Genomic DNA, 24,271 nt, shown 5'->3' on the forward strand with positions numbered 1-24,271 from the left:
GTTTTATACTAGTTAATAATGAGAAGTACTATTACGTAGTTCGCTAATCGGATCCGTTTAATTCATTGAATTTATTGAAGAAACAGATACAAAAGTACAAAACAGATACAAAAATATAAAACGTATGTATTAAGTTGTCTATATAAAATAAAAAACAAAATAAAGTTGAGTTAATGGGGTGACAATTGATATCACCCATCTAGCGCCGGGTGGTTAACTAAATATATATAGCGTTAATTTAGTATTTTCAAGAACCTGGTTTTGAAGAACTACGGTGGCGCCATCTCTTCACAAGAGGCTCAAGCTTGTCGTAGTGGACCAGGTTCGACGACATACCGCTAGATGGCGCATCAAGTTTGATTCGAAAATTTATTGCAAAAATAATGTTAAGATCTATTTTTCAAATCAATTTTAATATTACAATGCTTTTAGTATACCTAATAATCAATTATAAGAAATAATATTACAGAATGAGCGAGTATACTGCTAAAAGACTTGCTTGGGCCTCTTGTGGAGAGATGGCGCCACCGTAGTTCTTCAAAACCTGGTTCTTGAAAATACTAAATTAACGCTATATATATTTAGTTAACCACCCGGCGCTAGATGGGTGATATAAATTGTCAACCCCATTAACTCAACTTTATTTTGTTTTTTATTTTGTATAGACAACTCAATACATACGTTTTATATTTTTGTATTTCAACATGTATCTATGGACCAACAATGGACTAAGATGTTATTAATAATAAAAAAACAAAAAAACGACTTTAACTGTATGTAGGTATGTCTGTACTAGAACTAGTATCTTTTTTTTTTAATAAATTCAGCGAACTAAACAGGTCTGATTAACAAATGTAAACTAATAATACTTCTCGTTGTTAACTAATGTAAAATATAGTATCTAGAGATCTAGAATAGATGAATGAAATAGATTAATTACATTCTCAGCAATGAATAAACGCTCTTTCGGTTTTATCCACCTTTATTTAATCGTAGCACATACTATTTCAAAGAGTCATAAGTACGATAAGTGTAGATAAAAAAGTACAAATATTTACAAAATACTGTAAAAAAGAAATGGATTACAAAACGCCTTGGGATATGAAAAATGTCGTTTCTTTTTCTTTTAAATGGATCTTGCGTTCGCTGCTCGCTAACACTTTTCCCACCGTGTATGACTAGACACATTAGGCATAATAATAGGTCGCTTCGTTAAAAATCACCGGCGCAGCGTTTCTTTGCTCTCTTTCACTCTCTCTCTCTCTCTCTCTCACTCTCTCTTTCAGTCGGTGTTTGGCCGCGTCGACCCCTCGCCTTGCCATCCAATTAGGCGAAACGACGGTTAAGCAAACACAAGTACGATCGTTCGCGATATACTCGAGTACATATAAACTTTTCCAGGTGAACGACGATTGCGTACGAACATCGGGGAAAACGTATTTCCTCGGCGTAACAGTCCCATGCAAGTTCCACAGAACTGGAACGATGCATATGCATTCATCAATTGCATCATTTTTGTTAACAGAAATTTATATTTGCTTTTGGATTAACGATTGGTATGAAATTTGATAAAATGAAAATAAAGGTAAACGAAGGGAATGAAATTCAATGGAAATACATTGAAAAAGAGGGGAAAAGGAAAGGAATGGAAAATGCACCTAAACTACAAAAAAAAAAAAAAAAAAAAAAAACTGAGAAAGAAATGAAATCGAAATGTTCCATTCTCTGGGATCACCCTGTACATTATAAATGGAGAGACAAGTCAACGGGTCGACGATCGCAGTCCTGGAAAATACGATCAGCGAATGATATGAGCACGGTTTGGACTCGTCGGAACTCGAAATCGATTACTTTTAATCCTTAACGATTACGTTAGGGCGCGAGCAAAGATTGTTGCAAGGTATGCTCCCAACATACTTTACATTACAAGAATATTTCTTGGCATTATACTGCGAACATTTAGGAAGCATCTGAGAGAAACCAGACCAGGACCGGTTTGCAAGCGCTCCCGCGTGCGTTGGTCGTCGATCGATCGATCCGCGTTTCTGTCTCTCGAATTATTACAAACACCGGGGATAAAAACAGATTTTCTGTTTTAAGGAAGCAACCTCGATGATCGATCAAATGTTTCTTAGCGTCTGTAATAATTGAGTTCTTCGTTCAAGAAACACTGGTTTTTTTTTACTAACATTTTAATAATTAATTCAATGAATAATTATTGTTCGAATCGAATTTGATATTGCGAACGATCGACGACAACGATCGACGAGTTCTTGCAGAACCGCGTACGCTCGCAGAAGACAGGGATCGGTATAAATGGAGCGTCGATCCTTCCGCGGTGCGACGACGGTGCATTAAATTAGGGGAATGGTCGTATTCGCTATGATTATGAACCTTTAACGTTACAGAGATTACTCATTGGCAGTGTTTACCTTAGTGTCTCGTACATCTAAATGCGTATATGATACATTATATATTTGATGCGCGTGATACGTATGCAGAGCTGGGCCGAGCATGTTCCAAGTACTTACGTCGAAGTAATAGTAATTTTCCTTGGTAATGCTATAAAAGAGACGAAGATGGGTCTTCTAAACGAATTCAAGCTCGAGGCTCGCTCGTTACAGGTCTTTATCTCCCGTCTGGTACGATACGAGCTGTTCCAAGAAGTAACGGAGATAGCCACGCGTCTCTTAGACGCTAGTCTCGCTGCATGCGTTGCTCGTGAGATCTACGTCCTTCGTATTTGCGATACCTCGATTTTATGCGCGAGTCAGCTCTGTGGACAGCTCTGCAAGCGTACGTGCGAATTACCCTTGCGTGAGCTATGATAGTAATCGTAGTAATATATCGGATGCGGAATACGTTATACGATCGTACCGAGTATTGGGAATTATCCCATTAACCAAACGTTTTGGGACAAATCATACTTCACCGCTTCGACGAATTATTTCATCGACGAAGCGAAAGCAACGCGTTGAGATCCAGACTTGGGCGAACACTTATAATACAAAATATAATAAAAAGTATCTATCTTAATTGTCATTTCGTTATTCCGAATGGAAAAGTTATCATCTTCAAATTCATTTAAAGAAACAGTACTGAGGTAAGCGTGTTATTTTGAACGGTATATCGAAGAATGTTAATGTAAGAAAGTGCCCAAGGTCTGTCGAGATCGAGCTATTCGCGAAGCGTTCGTACGCGCGTAGAATAAATTCCCGGTGCTTCCGAAGTTAAACGAAACGAAACGAAAACAAAAGGACTGGCTTCGTTGTACGGCTCTTCGCGACACGGACACTCGACGCGCCTTCTTTGCTATTGCAGGATAGTCGGATAGCGTCGCGATCCCTCGGAAGTGCCTATCGAACGAAAAATCAAACCCGAATCTCGCGGTTGTACTTAATGAACAAACTTACAGTTATATACCCTCGGTATGTACAAGGCCGTTTACTTTATCCTCTTCGAAACGATTCTCTTCAGCTCTGGTACGTACCCGAGGTGGTCCAAGCGAAACCACTAGCGGAACGCCAATTTCAATACGTAAGTTTCGATTAAATCCCAACGATTCTCGGCGGAATTAATATCCGTGCGTTTGCACGAACAACGTCGAGTTGGCTCCACCCTGTGTACGTACATATACAGGGCGCGTCTCTAGACAAGTGCCAATCTAGACTGGTGGCCGATTCGTTCGAGGCACGCGTAGACCTACCCTGTATATATTATATACATATTCATATAATAAGTGTACGCTATAAATAATCCTTAAGCGTTAGACCTTAACGGAATACAACGAGTGTAGACGTGAGTTAGGCGGATATAAAAATCGTCGTACGTTTAACGTTGATATGGTCGTGATACTTTCTTAAACGATGCATTCACACTGTAGCTTGCGATCTCTGCCTTAAACGGCAGCGTAGCGTATATCTTACGAGTATTCGATGTGCGATGATCGGTATACCTATATCGTTACACTTGATACTGAGTACTAAATATTGCGTTAGCAGTCACGTGGAGCGGAATCCTTCTGTTACAAATAAATTATATATCCTTAACGGCCTAATGGACGCGACGGAATACCGCGACACGAGCGATCATTGCGAGAAACTCCTTCCGAGTTGTTCTTTCTCTTCGTGAAATTTGATTATCAGGTCGTTGCTAAAGTAATTTCGTTGTTTTGTATCGTTCGAAGAGTACAACGATATTTACAATATTTCTCATGAAAATGTCGCGTTAGACAATTCTTGTCGAATGCAACAAAAAATTCGGATTACGGAGGGGTTAATTTGATGTCGTATACTTTCGAATGGCAAGAGTCACGTTACCTTTTCACTCGTACCTCGGATCGCGCGGTTTCGCCCAATCGTCACTCTTGCTTCGGTATCCCCGATTTAGAGCCTCGTGGCGTCGTCGACACAATCTAGAGACAGCTGTCGACGACAATTTCACCTATTTTGGAAACGATCTCGTCGAAAGTGGGTCTATCCCGCGGATCGTTGGCCCAGCATTGAATTTGAAGCTCCTGCAGAGCAGGGGGCGCCGCTTTGTGAGGTTTCCACGTGAGGGTACGAGCCTTCAATGACATCAGCACGGACTCGTCGTTCATCTTATTGAACGGCAGCTCTCCTTGGTGGAACATCTCCCAGACGAGGCAGGCGAACGAATAAACGTCGCTCTTGGTCGAGTACTCGTCCTCGTAGACTACTTCGTAGGGTAGCCATCTCAGGGGGATAACCTGATTCCGGTGCTTGGTGTACTCCTGATGGTAGGGCTCTTTGGTCATGCACGGCATCGAGATCTTGATCGTCAAGTTGCTGGCGATCAAACAGTTCCGAGCGGCGATGTCCTCGTGCACCAGACGGTTGTCGGCGAGATGCTTGAGACCTTTCGCTGCCTGGCTGGACAGCGAGATGATTTGCGCGACCGAAAGCTGCGGTGCACGCGCCGGCTTCGACTCATAAGTCGGGCTAGAATTGTTGTCCTTCCTGGAGGCGATCAGGAACTGCTTGAGATCGCCCCAGTCGGTGTATTCGAGGATCATGTGATCCATTTCCTCTTCGCGGCTCAAACCGATCAACTTCACCACGTTCTCGTGATTCAACTTGCGGAGCAGGTCCAGGTGACGCCTGAACTCCTGCAGAGCGGTCTCGTCTGTGTTGAGCAGGCTCTTAACCATCACCAGGGATTCCTTGTCGCCGTCTGCTTGGTATTTAGCCGCGTAGATGTCGCCAAACTCGCCACGACCCAAGGGCTTCAGCTCCTTCAGGTTGCCTCGAGACACTATCAGCTTGTCGTAGTACGACTTGGACTTTATCGATTGGTTGCTGCTCAAGCTAGTGTCAGCGCCGTCGCTCTTGTTATGGGAGTCGCGGTTCTCCTTCTTTTTGCCAGACGTGGAGTTCATTTTGCTGTTGGTCGTGGCGGTCTCCTTCAGCTCGGTCTGCTCCTCCTGGACCTCGCCGTTCTCCAGTTTTTCTGGAAAATTGAAGCCAGAGTGTTTATTTCTTTCGTGCGAAATACATTAAAGAGCGTACATATCGAGTACGTTACAAAGAGCATCATCCTTTAGCAGTGTATTTCCTTGTGAACAATTCAGAGAAGATAGATTACCTTCCGCCTGCTCCTGGAGATACTGCTGCTTCCTACGACGACGCCGATAGCGACAGTACAGCATCAGACCAACGACCAGCACCATGTAAGCCGCAGCCGCGCTCAACGTGATCGTAACCGTCTTCGTCATCATCGAGCCGTCGTCTCCCACTTCCAAGTCCATGTCGAATCTGTAGGGATCGCCAGCTGCAAAGAAATCGAAACGTTGTTTCTTTCGGTTGACGATTTGACCAACTTATAGGGCGAATCACGAGGAAACCAAGAAACTTACGTTTAACATTCAGTTGAACTTCCTCTCGTTTCAAGCCTCCGCTGTTGCCAGCCATGCACCCGTACTTCCCCTCGTCGCCCAAGTATACTTCCTTTATGTATAAACTTCCGTTGCTCAATACCTCGAAGCGGGAATTTTCCAGATTGCTCATACGCAAGTCCTTGTCCCATTGGATGGTCGGCTTCGGATCGCCCTCGGCGGCGCAGTGCAACATCACAGGGTATCCCTCGATCGCCTCCGTTGGGTTCTGCGGCTGAACGGTGAACTTTGGCGCGACTGAAACAAACAGGGCCGATTAAGACGCGTACCTTGGGAACTGCTGCCGGAGGAAATGAATCTTGGGGATTGAATAATATCATCTCTCTCCACGAATACTAGAATTTCAGGGCTCGTAGTTGAGGCTTGCACGGAATCTGGTATCGAGCAACAGCGTTAACGACGTCCGACGCTCCGAACTTACTGATTACGGTGATGTTGATCGTGTGGTTGATCGATTCCTGCATGTTGCTGACTATACAGGTGTAGCGGCCCTCGTCCTCCTCGAGAACTCCGTTGAAGTGGAGGGTCCCATTGATATCTTGCACGTGCTTCGGGAATTCCTCCCCGACGCCCTCCTTGATCCACTTCACCGTCGGATTGGTGGCACCCTGCGACTTGCAGGGCACTTTGGCCGTCGAGCCAAGTTCCAGCCGCTTGTCCACAGGTTCCGGGGAGAACTTGAGCTTCTCCTCGACCGCGAGGCTGGCCGGCTCCGAAAGTATCGACGGGAAGCCCTTGGTGAATACCTCGCACACGTACGAGCCCCTGTCGGACAGCTCGGCGCTCCTCAAGTGCAGGGTCACATTGCCGTGGTGATCGGTTACATTGTGTCTGCTCGGTCCGCCGGTCTCTTTCACCGGTTCTCCGTCCTTCAGCCAGCGTACGTGGGTCATCGGTGGCTCCATCCCGGAGTACGAGCACGTCATCGTTACGGAGTCGCCTTTCATCACGCTCTGGCTCTCCGGCGAGCTTATCAGCGTAGGCGGTGCTGAAATCACGCGTCAGAGGTCGATAGTTAATTAGGGGAGACTGGCTCGCGGGACGGGGAGCTTGACCGTGTAGCCACGTTCGCGCGTCTGCGAACCACCGGCGCAAAATACACTCGAGACAACCTCTTCGACGCGCGTTCCCTTTCAAACACCCTTTCGACCCCTTCGGATACGGATTTTAGGGTTTCGATTACTGATAAGCTCTCGTCGAACGGTTCTGAACGTTTACATGTTGAAACGATCGCACTAATTAAACAAAGAACAGACTTTACGATTAGAGATTCATGTTATTCTTGGAGAATAATGCGTCTGGGATGTATTTTCGCACGGTACAGTTCAGCGAACTCACTGGATATAACCACTTGAACGGATATGTCGGTTTCCCCAGCCATATTCTCGGCGACGCAGGTATAATTGCCGTCGTCCTCGCCCATCCCAGCCTTCGCGACGATAAGGGTATTATCCTGAACGCGCACCGGCCCGGAATCGCTTATAATGTGTCCCTTGGGATCTTTCCAGTAGACCTTGGGAGTTGGCAGCCCGGAGGGTTCCAAGCAGCTGACCTGGAGCTCCTGGTCCTCCCCGACTACCGCCACTTGGTTCGGCAACAGGGGCTCGAAAGAGGCCGCGGAGAGGTTCATCAAGTCTGCGAAATACAATTCTTCGTTCGTCATGGAGCATCTACTAAAGAGCGCCGAATGAGTTTCCAAGAACCAAATGAACATTCGCGGCAGTTTCGCTCGCACTTGGCGCTTAAATTAAAAATGACACGTATGATATCGTCGTATGTATTAATCGTATATATTATAATTGATATTCAGTTGAGAAAAGTGAAGTAGACTCACAAGCTATTTGGAGTTCGACCGTGTAAGCGACAGAGGTGTCCCCCCTCTCTCCCCTGCAAGAGTAGAATCCTTGATCCCTGTGTTCGGCTGAGCGTATGAATAAAGTGCCATTATCGAGAACGGTCCTCTCGTCGTCGGTTTCCAGCGGACCAATGTCCTTGAAGTACCACTGAATAGAGTCAGCGTCCTCGAAGACGCAATGGAGGGCGACAGGTTCTCCGCGTTTCGCGATTAGATTCCTGGGGACGACCTTTATCGTCGCTGTGTCATTTCCCGTCACAATCAGGGGGTAGCTGTCCTTTTTCGGCGACGATCCAGCTTTGTTCTTCGCCAGACAGCTGTACATCCCGCTGTCCTCGAGAATGGCTCTGTGGATGTGCAGTAGCCTCTTCTTCTTGATCTCGATCCGCTCGTTCTTCGCCACCGGCTCGTGATTCCTGCAACGCGTTTCTCAACGTTATCGCGCGGTTCGATCTCATCTCTGAAAATATGCGCGCGTGTCGCGGACAGGGGACAAATTTCCTAAGGAAAGACGAGACGCAGGTGTTGGTACAACCGTTAGTATTTCACTTTACTCGTTGTACGTCTTCGATTAAATAGAAAATTGTAACGCAAATGTATTTGTTGGAAAGCAGTTGACGCGTCTACCAAAATACCCCAAATTATAATTTCGTACCCCAGAGGCTTCAATCAGAGGCAAAGGTGCACGCCATACCGAATAGTAATACCCGAACTTGCCACCCGCGTATATAATTTGATTCTGCGAACTTCCGTACGTCGATTCTAATTATTATTTTAGCATCAATAACGGGTCCTCGCGTGTGGCTGTCTAGGTTTCGACGCGTCGTCGTCGACAAGGGTTAAAATCGCGACTGGAGGGGGTCGACGTGAAAGGCGAAAACCAGCGACAGGCCGAGGTGCGGGAGGGCGAAGGAAAATGTCGCTTGATAATTCAAGGGTAGTTACGTAAACGACGGGTGTCAGTTACGCGACGCGGGGTCGAAGTTAGTTCGAGTCTGAGTTTCAGATCTGGGGGCGCGCAACAACCCCTCCGGAGTCGCAGATTTCCCGGAATTATCGGACCCAGGGGTTGCTTCGCGGAGGGCGGAGGGTAAATAGCAGGAAGTTATAGTTGCGTAACGAACTTGAACCACTCGTATTTCATGTCTCCGGTACCATCGACGTGACATCGAAGTTCGACCTCGGCTCCCACGCGGATCGCGGTGAGCAGCTTTGGCTGCTGCAGCTGCACGCTCGACTCGCCGATCCCTGAAACAGAAATTCCCGTGGATCGATCAGGCCACACGGTCTCGCGAATAATTTAGCGGTCTCCCCGTTGCCGCCGTCGCATCTCGCGACTGGCTGTGGGTACAAATTTTATTCGATATCGATGAATACTTTTAGGGAGGTGAATTTGCTAGCGACTTCTCGACGCTTTGCTGCTGAGCTATTAGACTCCCCCGTAGCCTTCCTCAGGAAAAGGTATACGCGTGTATTTATTTATTTATCCATTCATAAGATGTATCCTTTGACGCGAAGAGTCTGACACGAGGTGTCAGAGGAAAAAGGAAAACGGTAATAAGAGACTGATAATAACTGTAGGATGACTTCTGCGTGAAAGCTTGGAAAAACCTGGGTATTTTTAAATAGCTGGTCGCGATGTCTATCGGTCTGCGTGACATTCGCCGTTGAACTAATTAGCGTGCGCTTATGACTCGACCGTGACATCGACCATTCTGCGAGCACAATGAACAGCTTGAAAGCGATTCGCAGCGAAAGCCGAACAGTAAACAGCGGCGAACCGTAAGAACCGGGGGGGTCCGGTTCGCGGATCTTGAAGGATCATTTTTCGAGAGCAAGGTCGTTCGCTTTGAGGGACTAAAAAACCGGGAGTCCGCGAAGAGAGCGAAGGGAATCAAGTAGGTCCCCCGTCCATCCCCTTTCTCCGAAAAAAAGGTCGCGGCGAGAGAGGCGGCTCAACGGTTCATGAATCCTTAAAACGCGAGCGAAGTTATTTGCCGACGTCTCTCGACAAAGTCTGGGTAAATTAAGAAAAAAGGAGGAGGACATCCGAGGAGAAGCGTTTGTTCCACGCAAACCGGAGGACATCGCCGAAAGACGCTCGTCGACGAGGGAGCTCCTTTCTTATTCCATCCCCCTCCTCCTTTTTTCTGTCGGAGATTGTACGTCGTCCTGGCCGTCGTTTGGACGCGTCCTGTCGCGGACGCGGGACGAGCTAGAGCGCGCAAGAACCGACCAAAAGCAAGCAAAAGGACGAAGAAGAAACCGGCAGGCAGGAATGAAGAGCGCCTGGCGAAGGATCGGGGAGAAACAACGGCCAGCAGCGGTGTATTATTCTGTCGAAAGCATAAAAAGTAAACAGCTTTGCAAAATTTATTATCGTTCGTTTAATATTTAAGAAAAATGAATACTCTTTGTCGCACGGCATGATTAAAAATCTACGATGAAGAAGAATGTATTAATTTACGATGTCTGTAATTTTTGTTACAAGTTCCTCTCGTTTTCTCGACTGTTACGTAACTTGTTTGTATGATAGATTTAAGAATCTTCGGTTCATTTTCCCTTTTTGTTTCGAGCTTTGTAAAATAAACGCGGCACCGGAGTGGTTCGACGGAGATGTTTTATTTGATTCGATTAAATCCGTGGGTTTCGAAGACGGCCGGTTCTCTGGTAGGTTACACTCGCTTCCAGGCCGCCGCTTGATCCCTTCGGAGCAAAAAGGAACGAGGACGGAATCGAGCTGACATTCCCAGGGACCAGCTACCACCCTCTTGTTCATTCTTCTGCCTCCCCCGCGTCTTCGTCTTCGTCTTCCTCCGCGACCCGGGAATTGCTTTCCCTCCCATTGTCCTACGAATGCTCTTTTCACGTCCTGGAATTCCGCTCGGCCATGTCCTCGCCGCTTTCCACCTACTTCCCCGATAGGATTTTACGGGATTCGAAACCGCCGAGCTTTCGTATTCTCGGCCACGACCTCGTTCATCCGACTCGTTTCGAGGATAAATTCTCCTTTCCAGACATTCCCAGCGATTCGTATTCCGAACGCGTCGGCTGGCATCCTAATAACGACATTGACGCGCCCCGACTAAATGGAAAAGTCCAGTGACGTTGCCACGGTTAGCGTCGTCCATTAGAGTAACTCGTCGTAGCGTCAATCCTGCGATGCTCTCCCTGGACCAGATCGTACAGAATTTTCAGGACTAGAGAAACATTTGATACAGAATCGTTATAGCATCAACCCCTAGTGACGGCATTGGGATAGTCCAAAGCGTGCCGCCGGCGAAAGAGATTGGCGATCTGGAAGTCGCGGACAAGCAACTTGTCAGCGAAATAAGCCAACGACGAGTTGATCTCACCGCGTGCCAGGAAGGAAACCCGAGACAGATATCGAGGGCTAACTTACAGTCAGTTTACCAAAGGCTGTCGAGCGCGATAGGGCTTCCTTCGTTAATTTAACTCGTTACCCTTCGTCCTCGGGTCGAGATCGATCGCTCTGACTTCGGAACCGGAAGTACAATCTCTGGTTTCCGTTCCTGTCGTCGAGCGATAGCCGTGAGATCCCTGCTTATCGTTCGAACTTCAATAATGATGCTCCGAGAGTGATATCCTCGAAGCAGAGATGGGCCATTCTCGACAGAACACAAATTTCAAGGAACAAGCAGATGAGCAACCATTACTCGTTACTGATTGAATTCTAAATTGTATCCCGAATTAATTAAAGTCGCGCAAACAGCGTTTTCTAGATTTTTAGTAATAGCTTAGACCCGGGGATGTGAAAAATTATCGACATTAAAACACGTACGAGGGGGGACAAGACGATACGAAAGGACGCGTCATCTCGCCGCGTTCTCCAGGAATCTATTTCCTGCTGGATTTTTAAACATATTAACGCCCCAGCCATCGACTCCATTTCATTACGGGCCGTCGACTGCGGCATACAGATTTAAATGCCACCGTGACTCCATCGATCGAATTTCCCATTACAAAATTATCCTCCGAGCCGACGGGAGGGTCCTCGAGGACGAGCGTCGCGCGTCGTTAGTACAACTCCCGACACCTTAATTTTTTTTTTTTTTTTTTTTTTAATCCGCGCGTCCCTTTGATTTCTCGACGAATCGCGTTGCTTCCTTCCATCGTGTCCTCGTGGATCGCCGAATGGGCAGACGAGAGCGCCAGGAACCACCGAAAAAGGTGACGGGAACGGAATTTACTTTACATGGATGCCTGGTTACCCGTGAAATGGAGACGACTACTCCCGACCGTCGGGGCGCATCCCCGAGGTGGCATTATTAACAGCCGACTGAGCCCGCGCAGCCTGTCCAATCCCTTTACTTTTATCCACGACGATGCGTCTGCTGTCGACGGCTGGGCTTTTTTATCGCGGTTCGAACTCGCGTCGAGCCGTAGACGAGACCAGACGCGTCGAGAGGCCCAAGCTTTTCTATCGTTTCTCGGGGATACGCGTCACAACGAGGCCACCCCTTACGGGGCTGATTACTTTGCGAATTAATACTTTCCCGCTAATGCGACCGGTTTTTTCGCCTCGCCTTTCTCTTTCCTCGCGACGTACGGGAGAGCTTGGATGATTTTTCTCGCCGTACCTAACCCAGACAAACATCGAGTAATAAATAGCGTTTATTTGTCCAGCGAAAATTTTAATTTTAATTTGAATTCCAACGTGCAAGCACCGCCGATCGATACCGGTAGGGTGAAATAATTAACACAGAGGTACACTGCATTTGTGTATCGCGGAAGGTACAATTGCAACGTTCAATTAACGCGTAATGATACCCAGCAACGAATGCGCGACAACATGGGCGAATTTGTTGGAATAAACGACGACGAAACACTGGCTACAATTTCTCGGTAAACTCGATCTCTGGGGTCCGCGAATAATGATTACAATCGATTGCTGGGGAAAAAAAAAATGAAACCCCAGGCTCTTTGATGTATCTCGATTGCTTCGCACCTATACCGGCTCGCGTCGATATTAATTACTAGCAATTAGCGTCGAAGCTACCCGCTATTATACCGGGCTTGGCAAGCGGAGCGTTTCCCGGCGACGCGCGTTAACTTCACAAATTACTCCTTTCAATACAGCATCGAACAACGCCACTGGAACAACGTTCGCGGACAAAGCGGTGCCACATTGGGGGAGGAAACGGAAACAGCTGGCACGAAAACACACGTCACGGATAGCGGGCCACCCCCTCCCTCGGTGCTTTGCTCATTCCTTCACCCTTTTTCCCCGAGCACGGAACCCTGTATACGCGAACCGATTAAAGGGTTAACCCATTCGCCGCGGACCACGTGCTCAGAGATGGGCAAAGATCTCATCGCAATAAGAATCTAGAATAATGAATGGAATTCGTAATTTTGTTAACGGTATTTTCGACGTAAATGGCGTCGTTTTCCCTCACCGTTATTTCTTTCTACCGACGATACACGGTCGACTCAGCAACGAAAATCGTCCCGCACCTAGGGGCCGCCTTTTGGTCGAAGCGCGCCGCAGCGAAAGGGTTAAAATGCCCGCGTGGTGACGCTCTCTGTGTCTCCGTTCCGGCGTTGAGTCCATTAGGAAGCATTAATCTCGAGGAGTTGTCCTCGAGCAGGCGGATATTCGAGGGCTGCGCTTGCCGCCGACGAGCGCACAATGCGACGATAAAGACTGACAAAGCCCCGGAAGAAAGACGAAAAAATCACGGAGGGATGACCGCGAGAGAGCAATAGAAGGAAGAGAGGAGGAAACACTTGGACAAGATTGGCGGGCGAGAGAAGAAGATGCGAAATCGGGGCGGGGGGGGGGGGGGAGTGCGTAAGAAGAGCTCGTTTGTAATCGCGAAACTCACTTTGCGTCTACCGAGGTCTCCGCGAGATTTAGCTCCGGCCTCTCTCCTTCTCTCTCCATTTGCTTGGTGTACAGGGTTTCCCCCGTGTTCTCCTCGAGCTCCGCTCCTCTCTGGCTCTCTCCACTACTCGGAAAGCCGTGTTTAAATGCACAAACGAAGCGAGAGATCAAAGGCACCGCCGGCAGCGCGCGCGCGCTAAGTGAGAGGACGAGGAGAAAAGACGAAGAAAAGGAGAGCGGCAGTCAGCAAGCTGCCGAGAGAGCTGGAGACGATGAGCGAGGGAGCGAGAAGAAAGGGAGAGCAACGTTTATTATTATCATCGTGTACGCAGCCGGAGTCCAACCGCCCCCGCCTTTCGCTACGGCGTTCCTTCTCGCTCCTCGGGCATCCACTAACCACGCAGTCGAGATTAACTTTCATGTAAACACCGTGGAAAACGCGCCTGCGTAGCCGACCCGACTCGTGCACCCGTCAGCCCGTTCGCGGAGAACACCTCCGAGCCAACCTTGGCTCCGACACCCGACCCTGAAATCTCCCAACCCTTCCTCCTCGACTGTTTGCGCCAAAGTTTTCGCAAACATCTCATCCGCTTAGAATTTTTTGAAAATGTCTTGGCGTATGAAACGGGTAGAAACTCGAGAATTTTGAATGCACGCGTAAATGTACAGCAAATTTAATTGAACATAATCCCGGAGGAATCGATGCTGAGACCATCGACGGCGTGGTGTTTTTATTCGTAGTCTGTTATTCGAATAAAAGTTTGCCCCTGTCTGTACGTCGTCTAAATCCGTACAAGGGATGGGCATGAAAATAATTAAAAATTGAAGAAGCCCGGGCCCAGGGGAATAAAAAGCGGGCTCGGCTACCGACGAGCCGTCTGGCCTACTCGAACGTAACGCGATCCACGTTTTTCCGAGGGGGAAATCGGGAACGGATTCGAGAACGCGTCGACAGATGCGTGTAATCTTCCGGGGGAGTGGTGTACCCTACGACACAGACCACCCAGATACGACACAGTAGTTTCAGTCAGCCTGTGGCCAGACGCCGTCGAATTAGTGGAAACGCGTTACGCGATAATTAAATTCATGGGGCAGGGTTGCGTGTAACGTTATACACATTTTTTTCAGAATACGCGAAATAATTAAAATTTCTTTGGACAGAAAGAAGCGGTTAACCTACGCTTGCACAACTCACGAGCGAATACCGAGTATCGTGTATGAAATTGGTTTTCTTGGATAATTGTTTTTACGAACGTTTCGATATCGACTTTGAGTCGCCTGTACATCTCCTCGAGGAAATTACCGGCGACTTGGTTCGTCTCAGAGATTATCGGACTCGATTAACGATCCGGTTACCGGGGCTCGACTTTCGCGCTTTGATTTTGATTTCCTGCGAGCGGAGGAGTCGGCGGTCGTTCCTTAATGGGGCGTTCGACGGGAATCGGACGAGAGCACGCTCGATTTCCGTCGCGTAAAGAGCAGCCGGGAGCCAGCGTGAAAAAAGCCTTTGCGTCAAAGCGGTCGAGGAAAGTTGAGAGAAAACTCGAAAGGGAGACCGAGGAGGGGAATCCTTTTCCAATGGCACCGAGACTTCGACGTCCAAATCGAAACCTGTCGAGATATCAGCGCGAGAAACCTTTTCTCGCTTTTTGAAACCAGAATCGCGTGCATGTAAGCATCGCGTCATTCAAACATTGATTGTTACAGGATATTCCAGCTAGATTTCTGCAATAATCGAGGCTCTCCTAAAATCTTCTCCTCATCTCGTGTTTTTTCAAGTTACATCAAAGGTAAGAGAAAAAAAGGACTCGATTCACAGGCTTACTGGAAAGCAGTGGTGGAGTTTCGAGCCCTGGGGAGCTTCGTTTTGGTCGTAGAAGCGAGCGGTATCGAGGCTGAGACAATAGTTTACGAGTTCGAGGGTTCCACGGGAGCGGAGGCCCCGAGGCGGACAAAAACCAGTCGCGGAAACAAACGGCGGAAGTGGCTTTTCCTCGACGAAAGAGGAGAAAATTCACGAGGTGATCGCGCCAGGGCCGATATTGAACTGTACTTGGCCGTGAGCGCAAACGATCGGAATAATGGTTGGAGGCGGGTCAAAAGGCAGCGGCGAGCGGCTCTTTTCAAAAGCCGGCGCGTTATTAAACTTTTAATACGGGCGTAAAGCGAGTGGTCTCGCGACGTAAAAATATAACCGAGAAACGCCGAGGCCAATGAGTAAATCCACTTCTGCCGCAACCAAAGATGCTGTCAATAAGCTCCTGGGGCCGCAGAGGACTCCCGATTCAAACGAAATTGCGTACATAACGACTCGAGCATTTATTTTCACTCGTGAAAGTGTCCACCCCATACACCTTACACATTTTTAGTACTTAACCGATTTTAAAGTTTAACAAACCAATTTCAGTTCGCCTTAACAAGATAATCCGAAAAAAAAAGAACGAAACGAAAGGGCGCAGAAAGAAACTCGTGCAAATAAATTTTGTCGAAAAAAATCCACACGGAGAACAATAAATTGCCTTTCACCCTGGAGAAAGAACGGTATATATATAACGGTAGGTATATAATCCAACCCTTGTTGGTGATTAATCGGTCGAACGACGCCAAGAAACGAACATTGTATAGAAGCAAACACGTGGAAAGCAAAGAAGTATTATTAACTGACATCTGTGCTTGCTTGTAAAATCTTGCTGAGAAATCGAGGAATGGACTAGGGCAGCCGCGAACAGTTAGGATCGCAGGATCGATTATTTCCGTGCCGCGAGGGCAATTTAGCGACATTAATTCCCGTCAACGACCGCGTCTTTGGCTTTTTATCTCGCGCGAGCAGAAAGGAAGGATCCTCGAGCGGGAGGTGGCTCGAAATGGCTGCTGGCTCGAAAAATGCTACTCAAAGGGAATTCTCCGCCGTTTCCTCGCGGTGCTGTTTACGTACATTGTAAACGCAACGCCCGGTGAAAATGAGCCCTCTAAACTGAAAAGAACTTGAAAAAGAGAACGTCAGAGAGCGCGAGGCGCCTATTCCAGAGATAACGATACACGTCTGTCTCGTTCGCTGCTCGGCCATGACTTAGAAACTAGACCTGGTTCTTTTTTTCGGAGTAACGTTAGCTTCTTTCTTGGCACGTCACGAAAGCGACGCGATATACACCGAGCGCGGCGCGAGGGGGCCACAGACGTAACGATTTATCAGACGATGAGTCGACACGGGGGTGCAACGACAATTGCAGCACGATACGAAGGATGTATCTTTTCCTCTATCTTTTCGGTCGTGTCGCCTTATATTAGGGACCGCCAAAGGCGTTAAAAAAATGAAATTTACGAATCTGACGCGATCGCGGGTGCTCGAGGCGCTCGGAAAAACTTCAAAGTTGCAAGGGGCCCTCGGGCACTCGGGGTTGCGGGAGAATCGACCGTGCGACGAGCGTGACGCGCATCCACTCGAATTAAAATTTTCCACGGATCTGCGTAAACGAGGAGAAACGGTGGCCAGAGGGGTTCGGGGAGGGGTACAAGCGAAACAACGAAACGCGGCAAGCCGCGAGGAGACGGGCTGAAAACCCCGGTCGGGCGGGAATATAAAACGAAATAATTTTCCACGCTGAATTGAAACGATTCCCGCGAAAGAGGCATCTCGACGGCTGGGGAGCTAAAAGCGTCCCGTTTCAAATCTAATATCCCTCGAGAAGACAAAGCACACTCCCCCTGGAGATCGTTTACGTACATTGTAAACCGAAAAGGACATGAAAGAATGCCGCCAAAGGGGTGACGGACGGCTGAGACGGGTCGGGAGGGAGGTGGAAAAGCATGGTCGGGCAGGGTGGAGAACGCAAACGGCGGGCGGCCGGGTCCCGTCGACGTTTTCCGCGCCGCGCCTCTCGCCCCCCGAGCGATTCCGCCTTTCCACGAGGCCGCTGTTTATCCTAGACGTGCAAACAAACCGCGGTTTTCTCTGGAAACCTTCCCGTCTAGAGAAAGAGCGCGAGTCACACGACCCAGCCGTCGCGAAGAGAAACGGAGCTACAGAGAGGAGAGACGGCTCCGGCTGTCACCTAGCTCCTGTTGAATTATTAGTGGATTACGCGTCGCGTCGAGAAATGCGGCGAGCCTCTTTCTTTCCCTCCGAGGGATGCCTAGCCGAGGAAAAATGAGAAAGAGCTAACTTACGAGCGAGAACGCCCGTCGCTGGACGAAAAGAGACCCGGAATGAGGTGGGGCGAGGGGCTGAGGAACGAGATGAAAGGGTAGGCGAGCTAATTCGTCGACAAGAGTGTCGGCCACAGGCACCGCCGCACCGTACCCTCAAACTCCCAAAAAGTTATCACCTTTCTCCCCGAAATCACTTTTCCCATTCGTTCTTCGTGATTTCGTCATCATGACTACCCTGGAATTTCAGTTTGAGGATTGTTTACGCGGTCGTAACCTTCCTTGGTATCCGTCGCTGCGTCACTGCGCGATACAATTAAATCTGACGACTGGATAAAAGATTTGCAGCTACTGTGCACATTGATCGTCTTTACTCGGAAAAAATGATACCGAAATATTTCACCAGAAAATTACTCGAACAGTCCCAGCCCCAGTCTATCGGGCGGCTTTGTTTTTTCTAGAGTCCATCAAGAGGTCGTAAAAACCGTTGGAACGCGTGGTCCACGCTCCACCGTTCGGTCTGAGAAAGCGACTGGTTTAACCCTTGCTTTATCAAGATCCGATCCGATAGCTTTTAACGTTCCTGCAGTGGGTCTAGTGCTTCTTCGAAGTTGGCCTCTTGAAAACACTTCGAAGGTTTCCGTTTCTCGCGGAGGGCTCCAGCGCAGCTGGAAAGAATTTCTCGGTTGAAAGATTATCGGTTAAATTCTGTCGAGCAACGGATCCTCCCGATATCCGTGTGCTCTATGGAAAATCGCGAAAAATGGCAACGAAAATCCACTGGTAACGGGAAACCGATATTCGTCGTTTGAAAGACAGTTCGCGCGCGATATTTCTCATCGATTGGAGTCCGTTCTCTCGATCGATGCCCTTCGGTTCGCTCCAACGATCACCGACGATGAAAGCATTCCATCCCTTTAAATTGAACGCATCGGGCGGAAAGAATCGCGCTTTCAGCGGTACTACCCTTTAAACAGATCGAGCCTTTGAATATAATATCGGTGACCTAGAGACGAAGAGAAAAATGTTGGATGCTTATTAGAAAAAGGACGGGCATCCTGGTGTACTCGAGCGCGTCGATGGTGCACAAAAAAAAAAATGCCCGAGTGGTTCGATGTGCGGCGAGATCGGATAAAAAAACGCACCGACACGGGAAAACTATGGAGTCACGTGTAATCCGAGAATCATTGTCACGGGTATCGGAGTTGTAAGTAGCCACCGTGAAATCCGACCTGCTCATTCTCGCGGGACCGTGGCAGCATTTATCCAAAGAGATTCGAGAAGACGTCCGCGACCCATGGAGAAACCCGATGGGGTAGTTCTGTCTAAATCGACCTTTCAGATTTCTTTATTATCGTCGAATATAAACACGAAATGTATAGACAGAAGTTTAATGCTTTTCATAAAGTCAAATTCGTAAAATAGCACAGTAGTACGATTTTAACAACCCTCATCCCTTAGCAGCCGCTCGAAACGGATGCGTCTGCAGAGGATTTTGTGCCAATGCCGGGAGAGATTGTCGAAACCGATTACTTTCGAAATAAACAAATTCCCTGGCCACGACATGCACTCGATTTCGTTCTTTCAAACCGTATCTCGCTCCCGGCGTTCTCCCTTCGTGGACCTCGAGACGATACCATCTTGGCCGAGTCAGATAAGCGCCCGAGGCCGTTCTGCATCGCAGTATCGGACGCGCGTAAGACGGATCGAGACGATCGAGAGGCGAACCGTGAGAGGGAAATGAAAGGATCGACGTTACGGTGTGTACCGATCCCGTAAAACAGGGAAGGTGGACCGCGCCAGATGCATTACACACGTCTGGAGGGTTTGAGAAGGGACGTCGATACCTGGAGGCGAAAAAAGAAAACGAGGCACATATGAGTTACATCGATTGGATCGACGGGAACGTTGAACCGTTGGATCGATAATCTCGTTCCCGAAGAATAGCGCGTTCCGTCTCCTGCACGATCCTTGCACCCTCTATTATTCGTTCCTCGGTCGAGTAACCCTTTCAGACCCGAGGGTAACGTATTCGACCATGATATTTTCGAGTCAATACTTTTTACATGTACTTGCACGTGTGCCTGTTTAGAAATACGAACCACCTAATAATCTACGATTACGAGTACGGTTAAACAAAGTGAATCGTGTAGCTGCTCGATTTCTGATCGTTATTTCTACGACTCGATCGATGAATAATTCGAGACCTATACATATTCAATGCTCCAGAAGAAATGATCAGTCGGGAAACTCAACCGAAAGCCGCGCCTAAAGACCAGACTCGAAGGGGTTGAAGCGTGAAGCGTCTGACTTCTCCCCCTTGCCGTATCCCCGTAAAGTGGAATCTTCGTTCGAATTTATCGCAGCGGAAACGCCGTTGGATCCCGTCCGTATATTTCTCCGAATATTTAGCAGCCGAACAAACAAGTGATTTTTCGTTCTGTCGCACGGCGTGGAATCAGCCGGTTCGGGTCGCAGCGGCGCGCGTTAAGGGATGGAAAGGGACTAGAAGGAAGCTGAAAGAGACGGTAGCCGACGTGGCTGTCCGAAAGACGAAGAAAGCGAATCGAGGGTGAGACGGCCAGATGGAGAGAAGGAAAGAGACTATGAAACGAAGAAAGACGGAACGAGAGACACCGAAGCGGAAGCGAGAGAGCGAGACAGGGGGTGGAAAATAGAGAAGGAGAGGGATGCAGGGTGGCTCTGTTCGGGGGTCGGTCGTTGCCATGGGGATGGTAGTAAGGCAGGGAAAGGGAAGGGAGGGTCGGTCGATGCAAACGCACCATAAAGTTTTATGGCTCTCCAGAACTGTACCTATCCGCCCTCGTCTGCCAGCTCTGGGTCGGCGACTCTGCTCCTCGCTTCGGGGAAACTACTCGCCTAACCCAGACGGAATCTCCTTTTTTCGTCCCGTGGATCGACCATGATTCCGTTAAAAAATAAAACGAAACTCCCTAGCTATCCCCGAGACAGGCGATTTACTCCCGGAAACGGTAACTTTTTAATTGGAATACACATCGCCGGGCCCGAATGCCGAATAAACGGCGACGCCAAGATACCTGGCGATTTTCCGTGAAAAACCTGCACCCCCTTACAGCGAGTCGTTCGATGAATGCCGCTCCAATGAAATACCTCGCTATTAACACCAGGAAGATACGATTTTTATTTCATATCTCTACTGCTCCGTTTCCTAAACCAAAACCACACGTATGAATCTTTAACGCGTAACCCAAAAAGAAATATTTTATGCAAGGGAAGCGTTATATTTTTGAGATCGTCCGATTGGTGAGCTCAACAAGCTCCTTGGTAAATTTCTCCGCTTGAGGTTCGATACATGCATTAGTTCGCACTCAATTCTATTGGAGAGGGAGGCGAAAAGAATACAAGGTCCTTTCACGGCAAATCGCAATTTTCGATAAAGAAATTTCCTATTTTATTCGAAGTCCACGTACATTAAAATGCCGTGCAGGTCTAAAGAGGTTAACGACGCGGCTCGCTCGAGGATCGTCTGAGCAGAATGAAGAGAACGATGAGACGCTGAAAGTCTCGCTGGCGTGAAAAGAACGTTTAATGTTAATTATCTCGCGATTCGTCGAGCGACGAGAATCGTTTTAATGGACCAGAGAAATCCGCGAACGTCCGAAATCGGCGCTCCGTTAACGAGCGGGAATCGATTCCTGCTCGATAGTTCCGTGTGCGCCGTGTCGGGGTTCGATTCGATACGCGGAACAGGGGTGTTCCTGTTAATGGAAATAAGGCCTGGGGGATGAGAAACGGGGAGGTCTGGGTGGGGATTTTTAGGAGCGAAGTTACTAACGAACCGGAGCCTCGGTCTCGTTACTTCTCGCGTTGCAATTATTTCGCCGTGTTTCGACTTTCAAAGCTGTTTATACATTATACATCGATCGTCTAACCGTTGAATAATTTGTCGCGTATTCTGTTCAAGGCGATTAAAATCTGTTGGAACGCGAAATCGAAATCGCATTTGACGCCCTGGGAACCTTAAACTTGTACCTTCGTACATAATTTTTTTGCTCGTTCTACTTTTCACTCGAACTTTCACATTCGGGTACTCGTATGTAACAAAGTATCACAGTGCCCTGAGTCAAAGTAAGGCAAGTAAGGCATTTGTTACCCTGACTTGAACGAAATGCTAATTGAAATTAAAAATTGTCTAAAATAGTGGGGTAGTTCTGAAAACTATGATCGTTTGAATCGATCCTGTTGAAAACGGTTTTCCTCCAGGAATTTGTAAATCGCAACAATTCAGCGCTCGTAAATAATTTCACGTTCACGAAGATTTCGTGGAGCGTTCGAGAATAAGAAAGAGTAAATTTTCGGTAGACTTTAGTCGTCCGTGGGAATGTTATCGAGCAAGAGTCGAGCATTCCTTCGCCTTTCGAGAAACAGTACTCGCTCGTATCGGCGACCTCGTTGACAGCGAGACACCGAAACGCGTTTGCATCTTTTACGACGTGTCGTAAAATGGACGAGATAAATTCTCTTTCGGTAACGCGGAGACAGGCCGAGCGCGGTTCGAGATACGATATCGCTCATCGCCGATGACGGACGCCCGGATTACCGAGCGGTAATAAAAACCGTAGAGCCCCGATGTCGATCCGTTTGCTTTTCAGAAGAATAGAATCCAGTACAAATCGTCGCCGGGAGATACTGTTCGCGGGGCAGATAGCGTCGTGAGAATCGTCGCCCCGCGTCGCCTCGGAGCGTCTTTGAAGAAATAAAAAGCAAATATTGAAAGGAGACGATCCGTTTGCACGGCTACGCCGTCGTCGCGTCACGGCGTTTCGTAAATGGCGAGATCATCTGTCCTGGGATATTCGAGAGGATTCCCGTGGATGCACCCCCGAGATTAAGCAGGCCTGCTGTTTTATTCGAACCGATATTGCGCGGAACTCGCGGCGACTTTGGCTCTGTGGACTGCGAGTCATATAATTGTATATATTAAAATCGTAATATATTCCTCGTCTAAGTAACTTTGTTGTACTACGGGATTCTTTGGTTACGGATGAAATAAATACGTAACGAACGTTTGATTATCTTTCTTTGCGTTTCCAATTAGAAAAAGACGAAGAGAGAGTTGATTAAATAAATGAGAGCGATTTCCCGAAATTCTCCGACAGTTGAGCGCGATCAGCGAGATCCGCAAGGATCGGCCGTCAAGGAAATAAAGCGTTTACCGGGATTCTGCTCGTGGACCTGTGTCTACGAAAAATAACAACGCCTGGAAACGTTCCTGAATTATCTAATTCCAGGAGAACCAGAAGATCGAGGAGAGGGGGAGACGGAGAGAGAAAGAGAGCCGAGGGAGACCAAGTGTATTGCGAACGTGCCCCGAGTGCCAATCCTCGAAACCACCCCAGCAGGAATACAAAAACCGTGCGAGAGAGACGACGCCCAGCATCCAGGGGGAGCAGAAACCAGTCGGACGAGGACGCACAGCGCGAGAGAGTGGAACACGGTAATTATTTTCGAACCGTCAAACCTGTGCACGAGAGGGTGACGCCTGGCATCATCTGGAAGTCAAGGGTTGACTAGGCGAATAATACTTAAGGTTTTATTAGCGATGCAGTCGCACTCGTGGTATTCTTACAAATTACGTCTCGGTAAGCTTTTCCGTTGGAACAGTCCACGACGAACATGCCTCCTCGAGGCTTCTTCAGAGAAGATATCGGTCGTTACCGTGTCAGCGTACGGTTGTTGCAAAGCTACCAAACGGTCTTCCGGTAAAGTTCTTCGAACCTCGACGAACTGATCGTGTAACTCGATTAGACACGATTCAAATGAATAGTTTTTGGTTACTCTGCCGGATCTACGTATTCGTTACTGATTTGTACACGTTCATTCGAATAAAGCTGAAAATATGGATTTATTTTAATTTTCTACAACCATTGTAATATAAAGTTGTTTCAGAATAGACAAATATATATATCGCCTTAATTCAATACGGTTCAACGGCGGTCTATTTTCTCCCCTTTCGAGTTTCCGTCTGGTCGAGTTTGGCATCGTTGGAAAGATCGAATGAAAACATTGCGAGAGGCTCTCGCCAACCAGGCAGCCTTTTATCCCGGAGCTACGGTTCGATGTGAACTTTAATTAAAAAATCTATCTCCAAGTGGGACTCTATCTCCGCGGGGTAAACGACGATTGTAAAACAAACAGCGAAACTGGTTCGGATGTCGCGTATAGAACCTCAGACGCTTCGATGAAGCATCGGGTCGCGTTATTCGCGCGAGTTTACGTTCCCTGGTGCATTTGACCACGCGAGAATCGATAAAACAAACTGCACACGCAGGTGCAGGTTGCGCTCGACGTGGTGACCTGCTTGACGAGTTGCGAACAATCAGCGAAGGGATAAGAATCGAGACAGCTTGTTCGCGCGAGCTATCGATTAGCAGTCAGTTCGTATACGCGGTAATTGTGTTTACGTATTTGCAACTTGATTCAAAACCATCCATTGTTATGTTAATTAGAAGAAAAATATCGAGTA

At 47.9% G+C, this 24,271-nt stretch overlaps 1 protein-coding gene across 1 annotated transcript in view; it reads right to left on the bottom strand.

Moving 5' to 3' along the window:
• Positions 1-812: 812 nt before the first annotated feature.
• The window catches only part of LOC128890975 (tyrosine-protein kinase-like otk), a 49,431-nt gene continuing 25,972 nt past the window's right edge, over positions 813-24,271 (bottom strand). The window contains exons 3-9 of the mRNA XM_054150056.1: positions 8,894-9,017; positions 7,749-8,185; positions 7,253-7,549; positions 6,336-6,902; positions 5,876-6,151; positions 5,605-5,790; positions 813-5,469 (exon numbers count right to left, since the gene is read on the bottom strand). Of these exons, the coding sequence (XP_054006031.1) occupies positions 4,415-5,469; positions 5,605-5,790; positions 5,876-6,151; positions 6,336-6,902; positions 7,253-7,549; positions 7,749-8,185; positions 8,894-9,017 (2,942 nt within the window). The 3' untranslated portion in view covers positions 813-4,414. The remainder of the gene's footprint in view (positions 5,470-5,604; positions 5,791-5,875; positions 6,152-6,335; positions 6,903-7,252; positions 7,550-7,748; positions 8,186-8,893; positions 9,018-24,271) is intronic.

This window comes from Hylaeus anthracinus, unplaced genomic scaffold (genome assembly GCF_026225885.1).
Source record: "Hylaeus anthracinus isolate JK02 unplaced genomic scaffold, UHH_iyHylAnth1.0_haploid 12001, whole genome shotgun sequence".
NCBI lineage: Eukaryota > Metazoa > Arthropoda > Insecta > Hymenoptera > Colletidae > Hylaeus > Hylaeus anthracinus.